The sequence below is a fragment of the Lepidochelys kempii genome, chromosome 4 (genome assembly GCF_965140265.1).
Source record: "Lepidochelys kempii isolate rLepKem1 chromosome 4, rLepKem1.hap2, whole genome shotgun sequence".
NCBI lineage: Eukaryota > Metazoa > Chordata > Testudines > Cheloniidae > Lepidochelys > Lepidochelys kempii.
The window spans coordinates 138,657,831-138,676,014 of record NC_133259.1 but is presented as its reverse complement, the minus strand read 5'-3'; the positions used below and the strand labels follow the sequence as shown (position 1 = coordinate 138,676,014).

The 18,184-nt window shown below is 49.7% G+C and overlaps 1 protein-coding gene across 4 annotated transcripts in view; it reads left to right on the top strand.

Moving 5' to 3' along the window:
- DYSF (dysferlin) overlaps positions 1 to 18,184 on the top strand; it is a 304,075-nt gene that overhangs the window by 72,952 nt on the left and 212,939 nt on the right. For all 4 annotated transcript variants that reach the window (XM_073343024.1, XM_073343025.1, XM_073343023.1 and 1 more), the window contains exons 5-8: positions 7,480 to 7,594; positions 14,151 to 14,338; positions 14,694 to 14,822; positions 16,110 to 16,172. In XM_073343024.1, coding sequence (XP_073199125.1) covers positions 7,480 to 7,594; positions 14,151 to 14,338; positions 14,694 to 14,822; positions 16,110 to 16,172 — 495 coding nt within the window. The remainder of the gene's footprint in view (positions 1 to 7,479; positions 7,595 to 14,150; positions 14,339 to 14,693; positions 14,823 to 16,109; positions 16,173 to 18,184) is intronic.

Here is an 18,184-nt window from a genome sequence, read left to right as displayed (position 1 = left end):
GCTTCTTACCCCTTTACAGGTGAAAGGGTTTTTCCTCTGGCCAGGAGGGATTTAAAGGTGTTTACCCTTCCCTTTATATTTAATAATGAAGAGGACTGGTCACCAGCTCAATGGGATCTGGATCACTTGGGAAACTGGGTGCAAACAAACAGTATGGATTTTAATGTAAATGTCTACATTTAGGAACAAAGAATGTAGGCCTCACTTACAGGATGGGGGTGGGCTTTACGCTGGGAAGCAGGAACTCTGAAAAATATTTGGGTTGTGGTGGATAATCAGCTGAACGTGAGCTCTCAGCGTGATCTCTTTTGTGCTTGTCCAGTGCCTAGTACAAGGGGGCAAATAATAAAAAATCACTAGAGCTGTGGCTAGACAACAGCCCTGAAAATCAGGCCGAAGGTGTCTCAGGTTGGGCAACTAAAAACGAAGGCACCCAAAGTGAGAGGCAGCACAGCAAACCCAAGGAATCAATAATCATGACGTTACCTTAAATATCATGAGATTTTTCAACACTGGGTTTGCTGCCGTTGTTCTCCAGCTATTCCACACCAGGGCCCCCTTTCACCTCGAAATTCTCCTCCCATCTAGCCTATACCCCCGATCGCTTCCCCGGGGCAGGGCATAGCGAGGAGAGCTGGCTGGTTAATGGATTTCCTGTCCCATGACATTTTTTGAGATATTGAAAACATTTCCCGCCCGAATTGGGATGAAAAGTTGAAATCCCAAAAACCTTTGCAAACTAAAAAAAAAAAAAATTAAATGAGAATAACAATAATAAACAAACCAGTTTGAGTCTATCAGCTTTGTTTCAATATTGGCCATGTACATTTTTTTTTGCTATAACTAGCTTAAATTTCAGAGCAAAAAGACTTTTTGAACAAAACCCCGCAATTTTTCATTTTCAAAATCTTGAAACATTTTGACAAATTCACAATATTTTCCACAATGTTTTTGGGTAGGAAGAAACTCATAGAAACGGCCCGTTGCCACAAGATGTTTTAGATTTGATGGATCTGCGTTTTCTGATGAAAAGAGCTTTTGTCACCGATTTCCTGACCAGCTCTAGTTGTGAGTCCCTGACACCTCTTTGTGACCCCTAAGAGGGGCAAGGGTCCTGAATCCCAGCTTGAGAACCAACCCATGGTCTGCCACCTCTGGGGCTACAGAATAGGGAGTAGGAGACGCCCCAGGGGCTGAGGCACAATCTGGTTCTGAGAGTTAGCTTCGGTGTTACTGGTTTTAAAGACTGGCAAAAGGGCAGCTTGCTGGGAGGGGGGCGGGGGCCTTGAGAAGTTCTACGGTCAACCTGTCATTCACCTGAACTGATCTCAGTGGTAGATAAAATACTTCACAGTGGGAGGAGGACAGCAGAGGCTAGACTGGCAGGGTTGGTAGACAATTCAGGAGATGGATTAAACATCTGTGCATGGAATGGGTGCGGTGTGTGTGCATCTGCTTGTGATTCCTGTCCCCTTTCCACACCACCACTGTGTAACTGCTCTGGAAAGAATCATCACTGGATCTGCGATTTGGGCCCAGTCAGCATTGCTTGGGCATGCAAAAACGCTCGCTCCTCCAGTCTTTGCCCACGTGCCAGGCAATGCCTCTTTAACTGGAATTTCACGGAACCACGCTGTCTCGCGACGGGCCCCGCTTGCACTTCATTCTTCTGTTAAATGAAAGCTTAGACTGCCAGTCTCTCAGAGGTAGAGACTCCATCTGTGTCTGAACTGCCCAGCACCAGGCACATCTGTAGCATGGTACCACTGATCAGTAACCGCTCAGATGAGCTTCTGCAAGCTTCCCCAAAAGAGTGAATTCACATCATCCCTCGGTCACTTTGGTTAGCCTGTTAGATCCTCTCCTCTGGAAGCAGTCTGCAATTAAAGTCCAAACAAATGGACACGCACTTCCTGACTGAGGATCAAGTTCCAAACCGGTAGGTCAAATTCTGCAGTGGTGTGTAAGTCAGTGTTGCCAACGCACTGTGAATCTGTTGTGAGTCTCATGGTGTCCGGTGCTTTCTTAGCGCTCCTGCTCCTAGATCCTGTGATTAGGTGAAAATCTCCGCTTTTATTCTTTTAAAAAGTAGTGAGCGGATTGCCAAGAAAAGACTGGAAGCAGGCCCTGCTAAAGGTTCAAAGACCAACAGGCAAATACAAAGATTATTTTTTATGAACATCTCATGGTTTTTAAACCAATCTCGTGCTTTTTGGGACCTGACATGAACATTTGGGGTTGGCACGTCTGAATGCTGCTGTATAATAACTTTCATGGCTGGTATAAGTGGGTGAGAAAGTGGGAAGAGGTGATAGAGCAGTTCAGTTGTGCCAACTGGGCATTTTGTGGGTGCACAGAGCAATTGTCACTTGCATGCTGAGATGGCAGGAGCAGCAGCAGCGGGAAAGCCAGTGTGTGGAAGAGAAGGTAGTTTGTAAATTCCTAGAGTTTAAGGCCAGAAGGGACCATTCGATCATGTGGTCTGATGTCCTGTCTGGCACAGGCCAGAGAACGTCAGCCAGTGACCTCTGCATTGAGCCCAGTCACTTGTGTTGGCCTAAAGCATAAAATTAATCCCTTTCCTTACTTTCTACAATCCTGTTTTTCCTTCTACTCTTTCCCCCCTAGCACGGCACTTCCAGCGACACAGCTCTCTCCAGTCTTGGAGCTAGTTAAATGTTTTCAAATGTTAAAATTTCAACCACATTTCAAATGTTGAAAAAATTGAGGAAAAAACTGGTGGAATTTTTTGTGAAATTTGTCCCCTATAGCTGGCCAAAATTTTTCAAAATTAAAAAAAAAAAAAATCAATCACATTTGTCTCTTCTTTTTGACCAGCTCTGCCACGGTGGGCCATTGAAGCAGAAAGAAGAGTGCCATCTATGAGTGACTGATACCTTTGCCCTGGGGCTCCCTGTTCTTTTCCATGGAAGTCTCGAGCCTTGCTCACCTTGTTATATCTGATAAGATCCCAGTTGAGGAAAATGTGTCAACAGCTGAGGATTTACAGTAGAAAGTTCCCGTTTCCCTGGTGCAGTTTGTTAGTGCATTTGCAGATGGACAGTAGAGAGGCTGTGAATCTCTTTTTGGCTGTTGAGGTTTCATCTTGGGACTGAATTGTTACTGACACAAAATCCTCCATCTAGCATACACCAGATTTTAGGGTGTTGCAATCTGCTATTCATATGGATGGGGCAACCACCTCCCCCTCCACCAAGATAGATTCCATTTCCAGAAAGAGGCAGGGCTGCAGCTGACTGGGTATCTATTTGATCTGCCTTGAAGGCATGGACAGCACATTGCGATTTGCATGTAAAACAGGGATTCAGTCTTGTTTTAATTCTGAAAAACAGAACGAATCCTCCCCAGACTTGCCCCACTGGCTCTCCAAGTGAAGATTCAATGTTCTGTCAGGTTGCAAGTCAATCTGGGCATTGGTTTGAGTTACTGAGGAATGTGCTTAGATTGTTAGCTCTTTGGGGCAGGAACCGGCTTTTTGTTCTGTGATTGTACAGCGCCTTGCATAGTGAGGTCCTGGGCCATGAATGGAGCTTCTAGATGCTGTGGTAATAATACACATAGATTTCTGTAAAGGGATTCACTTGCTCCCACATGACATTTTGATTAAAAAACTAGAACGACGTAAAATTAAAACGGCACACATTAAATGGATTAAAAGCTGGCTAGCTATAAACCGGGGACTTATGAGTTGGAAGCAACAGAGGAGAAGAAAGATGTGGGTGTACTGGTTGACTACAGGATGACTATGAGCTGCCAATGTGATGCAGCTGTGAGAAAGACTAATGTGATCCTAGGATGCATCAGACAAGGTATTTCCAGTAGAGAGAGAGAGAGAGAAGTGTTAGTACCATTATACAAGGCAGTGGTGAGACCTCATCTGGAACACTGTGTGCAGTTCTGGTCTGCCACATGTAAGAAGGATGAATTCAAACTGGAACAGGTGCAAAGAAGGGCTACTAGGGTGATCTGAGGAATGGAAAACCTACTGTATGTGAAGAGACTCAGAGAGCTTGGCTTATTGAGCCTAACCAAACAAAGACTGAGGGGAGATATGATTTCTCTGTATAAATACATCAGAGGGATAAATACCAGGGAGGGAGAGGAGTTATTTAAGTTAAGTGTCAATGTGGACATACGAACCAATGGCTATAAACTGGCCATCAACAGTTTAGGCTTGAAATTAGGCGAAAGTTTCTAACCACCAGAAGAGTGAAGTTCTGGAACAGGCTCCCAAGGGGAGCAGTGGGGGCAAAAAACCTAAATGGTTTCAAGACTGAGCTACAGAAGGGATGGTCTGAGGAGGCTGACTACAAGCCGATATGCGACGGCCAGTAGCAAATATCCCCAAGGGCTGGTGATGGGATACTTGATGGGGAGGGCTCTGAGTTACTGCAGAGGATTCTTTCCCAGGTGTCTGGCTGCTGGATCTTGCCAAAATGCTCAAGGTCAAGAAGGAATTTTCCCCCAGGTCAGATTGTCACAGACTTTTTGTCTCCCTCTGGAACATGGGGCATGGGTCACTTACAGGTTTAAACTAGTGTAAATGGTGGACTCTTAACCTGAAGTCTGTAAATCATGATCTGGGACTTCAGTAACTCAGCCCAGGGGTGCTGAGCCTTCCCAAAAGTGGGCGGGGGGAGGGGCCGCTGCCTCCTCTGTGGCCCCGCCCCTCCTCTTCCCCCTGTGGCCCCGCCCCCTGGCCAGGCCGGCAGCTGGAGCCTGGCCGGGGAGCCAAGGCAGCTCTGGATAGCTGCGGATCCTCTGCCTGCCTGGGGTGGGAGAGCCTGAGAGCAGCCCCCAGCCTGTGTCCTGCCCCCCGGGGTCCCAGCCAAGTGCAGGTGGAGGGTCCGCAGCTCTCCACAGCTGCCCGCACGGCTCTTACTATGGCTGGGCTGCTCTCAGCGCCGAGGCCCTGCCCCCTGTCCGGGGTAAGAGCTGTGTGGGCAGCTGTGAAGTGCTGCAGACCCTCCAGCTGCCCTGGATGGGGGTCCCTGTGGGGTGGGGACACGGGCCGGGGGCTGCTCCCAGGGCCCCCCACCCCAGGCAGGTGAAGGATCCGTGGCTTTCCAGAGCTGGCCGAGTTCCAGCTGCCGGCCTGGCCAGGGGGTGGGGTCTTGGGGGAAAGAGGAGGGGCAGGGCCCGTGGTGAAAAGTGTGAGGGCCATGGCCCCCTGAACCCCCCTGCCCCCCATTCCGGCGTCCCTGACTCAGCCAGAGGTTAGGGGTCTATTACAGGAGTGGGTGGGTGAGGTTCTGTGGCCTGCAATGTGCAGGAGGTCAGACTAGATGATCACAATGGTCCCTTCTGGCCTTAAAGTCTGAGTCTAACTGATCAGTCTCAAAATGTAACTGTAAATGGGGAATCCTCATGAAGGGAGTGTGTTTCTAGTGGGGACCAGCAGGGATCGGTTCTGAGCCCTATGTTATTTGACAATTTTATCAATGAGTGGGAAATAATGAAGAAGACAGGTCACTGATACACAGTGATCTGGATTGCTTGATAAGCTGGATACAAGCAAACAATACATGTTTGAATATAGCTGAATATAAATATCTACATCTGGGAACAAAGGATGTAGGCCTCACTTACAGGACGGGGGACTCTATCTTGGGAAGCAGGGACTCTGAAAAAGATTTGGGGGTCCTGGTGGATAATCAGCTGAACGTGAGCTCCCAGTGTGACGCTGTGGCCAGAAGGGCTAATGTGATCTTTAGATGCATAAATGGGACTCTCCAGGAGGAGCAGAGAGGTTATTTTACCTCTGTATTTATCAGTGGTGTGACCACTTCTGGAGTACTGTGTCCAGTCCTGGTGCCCACGGTTCAAGAACGTTGTTGATAAATTGGAGAAATTTCAGAGAAGAGCCAGGAGAATGATTAGAGGGTTAGAAAACCTGCCTTATAGCAAGAGACTCAAGGAGCTCAATCTATTTAGCTTAACAAAGAGAAGGCTAAGGGGTGACTTGATTACAGACTATAAGTACCTGCCTGGGGAACAGACATTTAATCATGGGCTCTTCAGAAAGGTATAAGATGATCCAATGGCTGGAAGTTGAAGCTAGACAAATTCAGCCAGGAAATGAGGTGTCACTTTTTAACAGTGAGAGTAATTAACTAGTGGAATGGTTTCCCCAGGGTCATGATGGATTCTCCAGCGCAGACAATTTTTAAATCAAGAGTGGATGTGTTTCTGCACTAGGAGTTATTTTGGGACAGTCGTAGGGTCTGTGTGATGCAGGAGGTCCCTTCTGACCTTGGAATCTATGAAAAAAATCTGTGAATAATTAATAACAGTGGTTCCTTTTTGACAGCTAACCTTGTCCACGACGTGTGTTCAGATCCAGGGATAGTGCCTTTGCCTTTCTCATTGAAGGAGGCCTGAGCACTTTAAGAAGCCTTCTCGAAAATTCTTGACGGTTGGCAACCTTATCCCTGTTTTACAGATGTGGAGACGACGGTACAGAGATGCGGAGCCGCCCAACGTACCATAGCAGTCACTGGCAGCACCGGGAATAGAACCCATGTCTCTGGTCCCTCGACACTATGCACCACTTGCTCCCAGTCCTGCCCCTTGCCCAGCTGTGTCCCTCCACCCCTGCTTCCTTTTCCATTTCCGAGGAAGTTTCTCAATTCTTTGGCTTTAGAGACACTAAACAGTCTAGAGCTGCCCTCTACTGGCCGATTATTTAATCACAAGCTCATCTTTAAATTTTCTAAAAAGCAGCCATCATCAGTGCTCTGTTATTTCTTGAACGGCTGGGGGAAGCTGGATGGGGTGGGGATGTATCCATTTAGCTAGGACGGAACTGGGAATTTTCTGTCCCATAAAAATGATTATTTTGCGGGAGCCCAGAAGGCAGAAACCCTTTCAAGTACAGAGCTGTTGCTTTCCCCCGCCGCACCATAATGAGTTCAGAAAAGAAGGCCAGTAGGAGCATTTTAAACCTTTCACTTTTGAGTCCTCTCTTTGGATAATGTACTGGCTTGGGATGCCAGAGACGTGGCTTCTGTTCATGGCCTAGTGGGTGATGGTGGGCAAGTCACATCTCCTCTCGCCTCAGTTTCCCCTCTGTAAAATGGGGATGATTAAACTGACCCCCGTGTAAAGTGCTTCGAGAGCTACTGATGAAGAGTGCTAGATAAAGGTATTATTTGCAGGCTCAGCATCCTGGTATGTTTATTTGCGCAGCAAGTGCATCCTGTTGGGATGTACCTGGGACACTGGGCAGCCTAGCAGGTATGCTCTTGAGATAATGGACAGCAGGGTAGGTGCATTGCATGCACAATACCTGGTACGACAGTGACGTATTTAACTCTGCAATTTCTTTCAGGCTGGAATGATCCCTGGCAAACGTGAGGAGGGGACAATGCACTTGAAACCACTGAGACTTGTTCTGTAATGACCTACTCAGTCATGTTGCATATGAGCCTTTTATAATGATCCTTCTCTGTTCTCCAGGCCTTCCTCAACCTGCAGGTTTCCTACATTCCTCCACCCGGGGCCGCTCCTCTGTTCCCACCGCCTACGCCTCCGGAGCCAACACCATCCACAGCTGAGCTCGACACAATCACCGGTAAAGAGACACTCTTGCATGTGTATTTGTCGCATTTCTAGGCTGCATTCTGCTACGTGTGTTGTTTGTGCTATCTGGCCTGCACAGTGAACCCATTATCCTGGACTTTAACAATAGCATTACACTACAGTCTGCTGCAGGCATAAGAACTGCCAAACTGGGTCAGACCAAAGGTCCATCTAGCCCAGTATCCTGTCTACTGACAGTGGCCAAGGCCAGGTGGCCCAGAGGGAATGAACAGAACAGGGAATCATCAAGTGATCCACCCCCTGTCACCCATTCCCAGCTTCTGGCAGACAGAGACTAGGGGACATCATCGCTGCCCATCCTGGCTAATAGTCATTGATGGACCTATTCTTCATGAACTTATCTAGTTCTTTTTTGAACTCTGTTATAGTCTTGGCCTTCACAACATCTTCTGGCAAAGAGTTCCACAGGTTGACTGTGCGTTGTGTGAAAAAATACTGCCTTTTGTTTGTTTTAAACCTGCTGCCTATTCATTTCATTCGGTGGCCCCTAGCTCTTGTGTTATGAGAAGGAGTAAATAACACTTCCTTATTTACTTTCTCCACACCACTCATGATTTTATAGACCTTGATCATATCCACCTTAGTCATCTCTTTTCCAAACTGAAAAGTCCCAGTCTTCTTAATCTCTCCTCATATGGCAGCCTTCCATACCCCTAATAATTTTTGTTGCACTTTTCTGAACCTTTTCCAATTCCAATATATCTATTTTAAGATGGGGCGACCACGTCTGCACACAGTATTCAAGATGTGGGCGTACCATGGATTTATAGAGAGGCAACATGATATTTTCTGTCTTATTATCTATCCCTTTCTTGATGATTCCCAACATTGTTAGCTTTTTTGACAGCCGCTGCACATTGAATGAATGTTTTCAGTGAACTATCCACAATGATCCAAGATCTCTTTCTTGAGTTGTAACAGCTAATTCAGACCCCCATCGTTGTATATGTATAGTTGGGATTATGTTTTCCAATGTGCATTACTTTTCACAGTGATAGGGAGCTGAGCAATGGCGGTGAAAATGATGTGGTGAATGATCCTTTGGATTTCCAGAAGTTTTTAGCAGAGAGACGGGCCTGGATCTGAACCTCTTTAGACTCTGCAAAAGTTGTATAGAATCATAGACATGTCAGGCTAGAAGGGACCTGAAGAAGTCAGTAAATCTAGATCATCTCTGACAGGGGTTTGTGCAACCTGTTCTTAAAAACTTCCACAACCTCCCTCGGATGCCTGTTCCAGAGCTTCATCTACCCTTAGAGTTAGAAAGCTTTCCCTAATATCTAATCTACATCTCATTTGCTGCAGATGAAGCCCATGACTTCTTGTTCTACCTTCCTCCAGATCTTTTTTCTCAAGACTGAACATGGCCAGTTTTTTAACTTTTCATCATCGGTGAGGTTTTCGAAACCTTTTCTCATTTTTGTTGCTCTCCTCTGGACTCTCTCTAATTTATCCTCATCTTTTCTAAAGTGTGGCCCCCAGAACAGGACACAATACTCCAGTTGAGGTCTCACCAGTGTCGAGTAGAGCAGGACAGTAATCGCCTGCGTTTTATATACGACACTCCTGTTAATACCCCCCAGGATGATATTAGCTCCAGACGCATCAGCTAAAAGCGGCACCAGACTCTGCCAGAACAACCCTTGCAAACCTGCCAAAGTATTTCCATTGCTACAGTGATCAACACCCCCCCAAAACACAGCTTTCAAGATCCACGGGTCCTACACATGCCCATCACAACACATGCTGTATCTCATCCAGTGCACAAAATGCCCCAATAACTACTAGGTGGGTGAAACCAGACAATCACTGCGCCCTCGAATGAACTCACACAGGAAAATGATAAAACACCCTGTCATGTGTGGGCAAACACTTTTCACAAAGCGATCACTCCGTATCTGACCTCTCAGTCTTCACCCTCAAAAGAAACCTGCCCCCTTTCAAAACACGAGCCTGGGAGCTTAAATTCATTACTGTGCTAGACACTAGAAATCACAGACTGACCAGAGACACTGGATTTATGGCTTATTACAACAACCTAGAATCATAGAATCATAGACTATCAGGGTTGGAAGGGACCTCAGGAGGTCATCTAGTCCAACCCCCTGCTCAAAGCAGGACCAAGCCCCAACTAAATCATCCCAGCCAGGGCTTTGTCAAGCCTGACCTTAAAAACTTCTAAGGAAGGAGATTCCACCACCTCCCTAGGTAACGCATTCCAGTGTTTCACCACCCTCCTAGTGAAAAAGTTTTTCCTAATATCCAACCTAAACCTCCCCCACTGCAACTTGAGACCATTACTCCTTGTTCTGTCATCTGCTACCACTGAGAAGAGTCTAGAGCCATCCTCTTTGGAACCCCCTTTCAGGTAGTTGAAAGCAGCTATCAAATCCCCCCTCATTCTTCTCTTCTGCAGACTAAACAATCCCAGTTCCCTCAGCCTCTCCTCATAAGTCATGTGCTCCAATCCCCTAATCATTTTTGTTGCCCTCCTCTGGACATTTTCCAATTTTTCCACATCCTTCTTGTAGTGTGGGGCCCCAAACTGGACACAGTACTCCAGATGAGGCCTCACCAATGTCAAATAGAGGGGAATGATCACGTCCCTCGATCTGCTGGCAATGCCCCTACTTATACAGCCCAAAATGCCATTGGCCTTCTTGGCAACAAGCGCACACTGTTGACTCATATCCAGCTTCTCGTCCACTGTAACCCCTCGGTCCTTTTCTGCAGAACTGCTGCCTAGCCATTCGGTCCCTAGTCTGTAGCGGTGCATGGGATTCTTCTGTCCTAAGTGCAGGACCCCTCACTTTTCCTTGTTGAACCTGTAACCCACTAACAAACCCTTCCTCCCACTGCTGCCCCGCTCCTTTCCTCCCTATGGTGGGAGGGGTGTTAAAGGGCCACTTCACCTCCAGTGGTCCCTTCAAATGTGCTAACTACTTATGCTAAACAGTCTGTTTCACCCTGCGTTTAGCTGTGACAATCTGAGGCCAGGCCTGCACTAGCCAGCTTATCACAGCACAGCTGGACTGATGCACCGATGTACTTCTGGGCTCCGGCATTGTAAGAGGAATCACAACAAAGAGCCACACTGTACACTCACTGCAGCCGGACTGGCCATGCTGCGGGGCTGCTGGGACCAGTGACACATCCTGCAGCTCCTTGTGAGGGAGAGGGGCCGGGCCAAACCTGAGTGGCGCTGTGACTCCGTGGGCCAGTGTGCAGCGCCATTCACTGAAATTTAGGCCAGCCGCGTCTCCAGCGTGGCAGCGGGCGGGCTGGGCCGCCCCGAATGGTGCTATAGCTCCATGCGCCAGGTCCCAAGGCCACTAGCTCAAGCGAGCGAGCTTCTTTCTATTGCCATGCAAATCTGCATTGATTCATGGGTGTTGATCCGGCCCTGCCGGCACCCCTCTGGCCACTTCTTATCTGTGTTTTCCCCAGGGCACTTGGTAATTGAGGACACCCTTCTTGCCCTGTTCCTGCAAAGTCGTCAGGGAAAGTTCTCAGCCCAGGGACAGTGACTTCCCCACCCTTCATCGTGGTGGTGATGATGAAAAACCAAAATGAGATTGAATCACCCATCCAGAATCATTCCCCATCGCAGGCTGGCTGGGGAGTTGAACTTTGCATGGCAGCAGCTTCATCCAAAATGTGGTTTCTAGCCTCTCCAGCTTTGCCTGTTTTGTGTGTTTGTGAGAGACGGGGGGAGACCCACAGCAGGGGTGTGTGTGTTTCTGTCACTTTCAAGAGGTTGATGAACATGCCACTGCCCCCAGCTAATGGGACTTAGCTGGTGCCACATGGGGGTGATGGAAGCTCCCTAAAAGTGCAGGGCGGCCACTGGCATCTCTTCTCCCTGAGGTCCCTCCCCCGTGCCGCCTCTTTCCCTGAGGCTCCGCCCCCACTCACGCCTCTCTGCGCCCTCCAACCGGTAAAAAGTGATGGGGCTATGGATCTCCCCGTTCCGGCACCCCTGATGCCATGTTTATAACCAACCCTGCAGAGGGGGTTTGAACCTGGGACTTCCTGCGCTAAACATGATCGTTCCCCTCTATTCAACATTGGTGAGGCCTCATCTGGAGTACTGTGTCCAGTTTTGGGCCCCACACTTCAAGAAGGATGTGGATAAATTGGAGAGAGTCCAGCGAAGGGCAACAAAAATGATTAGGGGTCTGGAACACATGAGTTATGAGGAGAGGCTGAGGGAGCTGGGATTGTTTAGCCTGCAGAAGAGAAGAATGAGGGGGGATTTGATAGCTGCTTTCAACTACCTGAAAGGGGGTTCCAAAGAGGATGGATCTAGACTGTTCTCAGTGGTAGCAGGACAAGGAGTAATGGTCTCAAGTTGCAGTGGGGGAGGTTTAGGTTGGATATTAGGAAAAACTTTTTCCGTAGGAGGGTGGTAAAACACTGGAATGCGTTACCTCGGGAGGTGGTGGAATCTCCTTCCTTAGAAGATTTTAAGGTCAGGCTTGACGGAACCCTGGCTGGGATGATTTAGTCGGGGATCGGTCCTGCTTTGAGCAGGGGGTTGGACCAGATGACCTCCTGAGGTCTCTTCCAACCCTGATATTCTATGATTCTATTCTATGATTCTATGAAATGCATCAGCCTCTAGCGTGGGACTTCCTCTGTTAGCCTGAAGCAGCAGCAGACTAGAGCTGGGTGAATAAGGGATGTTTTAATTCGTTGGCAATTTTGAAAAGCTGAAAAAAAAATTCCTTTTGGTTGGGACCAAAGTGGAAGCCTCTTTAAATTTTGAGCGAATCAAATGGTGGAAAAAATTTCATTTGGGGTCAAATGAACCATTTTGTGTTGACAAAATTGAACTGCTTTGTTTCGATTTTGACCATTAAAAAATGTTTTTGGATTTGTTAAAAATCAAGGAAATTGTGAAACTAAAAGTCACTTCAAACCACACCAAAAAAAATCAACTTTGGTTTTTCCAGATTCCTCCCCGTCTCCCGCCCAGACCGAACAATTCAGCAAAATTGACGCAAATGAGCAAAATGTTTTGCTGTCACCAAATCTGCATCCCCCCCCACCCCAAAAGCAGCTGTGGCTAAAAAGTTTCACCCATCTCTACAGCAGGCTGCCAAGCCCTTTAAGAGATTAGCCCCAAGGGGAGGACAAAAATCGGTGCGGTTCTCTAGTGTGGGTCACGTGCATCATAACCAACAGATGCTGCTGTGCTGGGTGTCAGCTCTTGCAGAGATTTGAGTGTGCACTTCGTGCACCTTGAGCTTGGGAGCTAAAGCTGTAGTTGCTTCGAGAAATTGTCTTTTGTTTTAAGACGGATCCCAGGGACTGCTTCCCCCTCACCTCTCCCCCCGTCTAGTAAGTAAAAGAAACATCCCTGCTGGGGCACCCACGGGGAAAAATAATGGGTGCTCAGCACCCACCGGCCCCCCACTGATCAGCTGTTTGTCAGCGGGCGGGAGGCGCAGGGGGGAGGGCGCGGAGTGGGGGCAGAAAGAGGCAGAGCAAGAGTGGGACCTTAGGAGAGGGGGCAGAGTGGGGGTGGGAAGAGGCAGAGTGAGGGTGGGACCTTGGGAGAGGGGGCAGAGTGGGGGTGGGAAGAGGCAGAGTGAGGGTGGGGCCTTGGGGGAGGGGGTGAGTAGGGGCAGGACCTCAGGGCGGATGGGGGTGGAGCAAACGCCCGGAAAAATGAAAGTCAGTGCCTAGGGGTGCCCATGCTCCCAGATGCCAGGCTTAGTGAGGAGTAGCAGAAGTTGTGGAGTATTTCCACCCTATGCCCCTAGGACAGCATTCCTCACATGGGGCTGCCAGTGGATGTTTTTGCGGCTGTGACAGCCTCCAAAGCATGGGCGGAGATGGGGGGGGGAATCAGCAGCCCCTCCCTCCTCTTGCCCCTGAATAGCTCTGCCCAAGGGCAGTGAGATGCGTGCCACCTTGGTGTTTGCACTGGCATCACCAGCAGGGGTCAGCACCCTGCACTGGGCAGCCTCTTTGGGGGTTCCGGGCAGCGCCTCTGGGGACACGTGGGGCCGGTGTGCGTGGTGCTGGAGGCGGCTGTGGTGTTCGGTTGCTCACCCGCCCGGCCGGGGCACCGGGAGCCTGGGACTCTGCAGGCGGCCGGTGAGTTCCCAACCCACCTTCCCCGGGCTATGGGCGGCAGGGACAGAGAGACAGGTTTGTCAGAGCGGCCACCAGCAAGAATTGGTGGCCACCAAAACATGTGTTGTGAGAACCCCTGCCCTAGGACGTGGTGATGGCTGCTCGGGAAGCGGTGCTCATCCTGTTGAGCTGGGACTGATTCTGGGTCCCAGCCCGGGACAGGGGGGTCGTGTGGTGTGAACCCAACCTGAGGTCTGGATACTGGGGACAGCCCTGGCCAGATCTGGACAGCTTGACCCTTGCCGCATGGGCCCTTCTCCTGTGCAAAGCTAATGCTGGCGAACTGCCCCGGCCTGTTTCTGTGGATTCAGCTCTGATCTCTTGGCTCAGTTCCCAATTCTCCATGTCCTCCCTGACCGAGCTATCACCCCCATGCCTTGCAGATACAGCTGGGGAGGAAGACACTGAAGACCAGATAGCGACAGGGGATGAGACGGAGCCTTCCACAGGGCCCTCTGGGTCGGAGCAGCCCACACTCCCCCGGAAGCCTCCTTCTCACCACGTCCATGGGATTAAGAGGAGGAAAAGCGCCCCGAAAAAGCTGCTGTCCAACAAACCTCAGGACTTCCAGGTGAGCAGCAGCAATGTGTGTGTGACGTTTGCCTCTCCGAGCTGCTCTTCCTTTACCGTCCCACTGACTGCGCCACCTCAGGAGTGAAACCTTCTCTGGTGCGTGACCATCCTGGGGTCTTCATTGCCCCGCAATGCGTTAAACTGATCCAAGCACCTGGGAATCCTGTGGGAGCTGGGAGTGGGAGCCCAGTGCTGCAGCTCAGGGCTGCGTCTTCTCCCTGTAGGCCAGACTCCCGTCTGCCACTGTGGGTGCAACCCCATTGAGTCCAGTGGGCTGGGCTGGCGTAGCTGAGAGCTGAGCATTCCCCAGCGTCTGACGGGCTGTTGCCCTTTTCTCCTCCACCTGCCTTTAGATCAGGGTGCGAGTCATAGAGGGCAGGCAGCTTCCCGGTGTCAACATCAAATCAGTGGTGAAAGTGACGGTTGCCGGACAGACGAAAAGAACTAGGATCCGCAAGGGGAACGGCCCGTTTTTCGATGAGGTGAGTCCGGCTATTGTTCAGTGTCTCCACTGGGGTAGCGCCTGGGAGCAGGGTCACATCCTGCTAGGCGCTGTGTACATAAGTAACACATAGACCACCCCCATCCCCTGGCAGCTCACGATCTAGGATTTAGGAAGGTGCTGTGGGAAATGCCTCAGTTGCTCTTAGACAGTCATAACCCCCTCGTTACGATGTAACCCACGCAGGCAGTTGTTTTAGCAGCTGGTGAGATGGGGTTCGTTATTCCGGCGCTTGTCCGATGGGGGGATTGATTGTTTGAGAGCCCGGCACTGCGCAGTGCAAGGGCCAACACTCGGCCCTGTGGCGTTAGCAGTCTAGCCTCACTCTAGGCTTGCTTTGATCCTGTAGGGCCCCCGAAAGGGATCATGTGACAGGGCACCTGAGAACGTTCTCCTAGCACGTTAGTCACTTGCAGTTTGCGTGGCAGACAGGTGCATAGACACACGCCCACGCGCTCCTCCAGGTACAGCTAGTGCCCGGAGAGAGCCAGGAAATGATTCTCACCTTCTTATTACAGTAGCATCTAGAGGTACCAGCCGAGATCAGGGCCCCACTGTGCTAAGCACTGGGCACCCACACAGTGTGATGGTCCCTGCCTGTGACCGCTCTGAACCTGAGCCTGCGTCAGCCTGAGGATCATCCCTGAGCCAGGGTGGGATGGGTCATCAGAGGCAATTACCTGCAGGTCTTGTGTTCGGGCCCATGCCATTCAAGCAGGGTTCAGCCAATCTACAGGCGAGGCCCCACCCAGGGTTCTATGGGACACAGTCTCTCCAGTCTGCTCAACCTCACTAGCTGGCCACGGGGATTTTCACTGCCAGTAGTTTGAACAGACTGTCCCTGTCCCTGTCCCTGCTCCAGCCTGGGCCTGTTCCCACAGTAGTCAGCCCCGGCTGCAGCCTGCATCGTCTCCTGCCTCAGCTGGCTGCCTTGTGGCTCTGACGCTACCCCAAAGAGCTTAGGGTCTAAATATAAAAGAAAGACAAAGCCTAGGAGGGGAAAGAGGGTCTCAGAGAAGTGATTTGCCCTGCAGGTGAGTAGCAGAGCTGGGTCCCTCAAGTCCTGATCCAGTGCTCTGAGATCCTCAGATGAGAAGTGGAGAAATATTGAATTCCAGCAGCTAGTGGAAAGCATCTCTAAGGATTGCACTGTGATTTAATCAACTTATGTCAAGGCCAACCTTTGCCAGGCTACTGGTTTTTTCTGGCCCCTTGTACATATTTCGGACACGTTTCAGATCTTTGTCTCATCTGTATTTTTTAACAGATCTTTTTCTTCAATGTCTTTGAATCTCCGGCCGAGCTGTTTGATGAGCCCATATTCATCACGGTAAGTTCTCGAGACAAAACGGCCAAACTCCTCTTCCATTCTTCACAGTAGCCCTATGGTTCCTTGGAATAATGATGGGCTGGACCCCCAAACTTTGACCCAGGTAAGGACCATATGTGGCCACTTGCTACTAGCTTGGGAGTTGTATCTAGCTGGTAGAATGCTAAACAGTTTGCAGCCGGCCTTACCACTGGTATGATTGGGTAGGCTGCAGGGGCTGGCTGTCAGTTCTGATCCAAATGGAGCATTGGATGCTGGGTTCTATTGTCCTTCAGGGTAGCATCTCTGTATTGGAGATGAAGTCTCTGCTGGGCTATGTTTAGCCACATTCTGACCACCCCTGATGTGAGGGATGCAAAGCCACTAAAGCCAGGGTTGTCTCATAGGCAACAATCCACTCGTCCCAGCTCTGCACTCATTTGCTGTGGTGGCCCATGCGTACACAGACACCATGGGCATGGGCAGGGATCAGACCTGGGGCCTTTGGCATCAAAAGTACCCGACCCTGCCGTCAAGCTGCCTGGAGTTGCTCATGACTGTGAGTGCCAACTTCAGGGCGGACTGTCACAAACCAGGGCACAAACCCCGAACTGGATATGTGTTCTACAATTAAATTTCACCAACCAAGTAACAAGCTCTCAAGCACCATAGCAGCCTAACCCATGGAGTCACAGACAGTCCCCTTAGGCATCACAGTCTATCTTGCCAGCCAGGCAAACTTGCTTTGGTGGTAGATGGTCCCTTGCATCAAAAATCCAAACACTATTCAGGTTACTCCCAGTCACAAAGGGCCAGTTACTTACCCAACTGCACCTTCGATCCTACACCATAGAGAAGGCTTGTAGCCAGTCCTATAATAAACTAACTAAAGATTTATTAACTAAGAAAAGAAATGAGAGTTATTTACAAGGTTAAAGTAGGTGAACACACACACAAATCAGTTACAGTCTTAGCTTCTGTTGCTTTTTAGAACCTGCTATAATAAGCAAGCTCTGTATTTTCTTTAGGGCTAACCCGGGCTAACCAACTGGGGATCTCTTGCTAATGCTCAAAAGTCTTTCCCCCTCACAGTTCAAGCAGCATAGTGACAAAGTTCCTTCTGCTCAGTTGTTTTTATTCCCTTCCCCCAGAGTTCAAACTGATGGGACGAGCATTTGTGCAGGTCTCCTCTTCATGGGTGTGGGCGGAGCAATCAGCAAAGTCTTTTGTCCACTGATGTTCTGCAGTGGCTTGTCTGGTGTCCATGGGTCGTCTTTTGTTGGGCAGGAGATGATGCCACTTGTGGTAAACCAGTATTTCACCCTTGGTAATCAATTTGGGCTTGAATAGGGCCTGGGGGTGGCTGGCTCACTACAAAAGCAATTTTTCCTCTCTTGGTATTGACACCTCCTCATCAATTACTGGGAGTGGACCACATCCACCCTGGCTGCATTGGCCTTCAGCACTGGTTCTTCACTTGTAAGGCAACTCCCTTCTCTTCATATGCCAATGTATAGCTATGCCTGTATCTGTAATTTTCACTCCATGCATCTGAAGAAGAGGGTTTTTATCCATGAAAGATTATGCCCAAATAAATCTGTTAGTCTTTAAGGTGCCACCAGACTCCTCGTTTTTGTGGATACAGACTAACACCCCTCCGAGATTTGTCACCCTTGGTAATGCTTCTTTACTGACTGGGGTGTTTTCCAGTGTCATAACTAAGGCTATGATTCTGTCATGGAGGTCACAGGTGACTTTCCGGGACCTTTGAGATTTCTTCTTGGCCAGGGCTGGAAGAGTTGTCAGCCCCAGGGCCGCTGGAAGATCTGAGTGGTGGCCAGCCCCGGGGCCACCAAAGCAGCAGACCCCTGCCCACGGGAGCAGCAGCTGGGGTTGGGTCGGCCCCCCTGGGGCTGGAGCAGCAGCTGCAAGCCCCAGAAGTGCTCTGTTTGTCCCTCCCCTCCCTCCCCAGGGTATTTTTAGTAAAGGTCAGGGACAGGTCGTGGCTTCCCTGAATTTTTGTTTATTGCCCG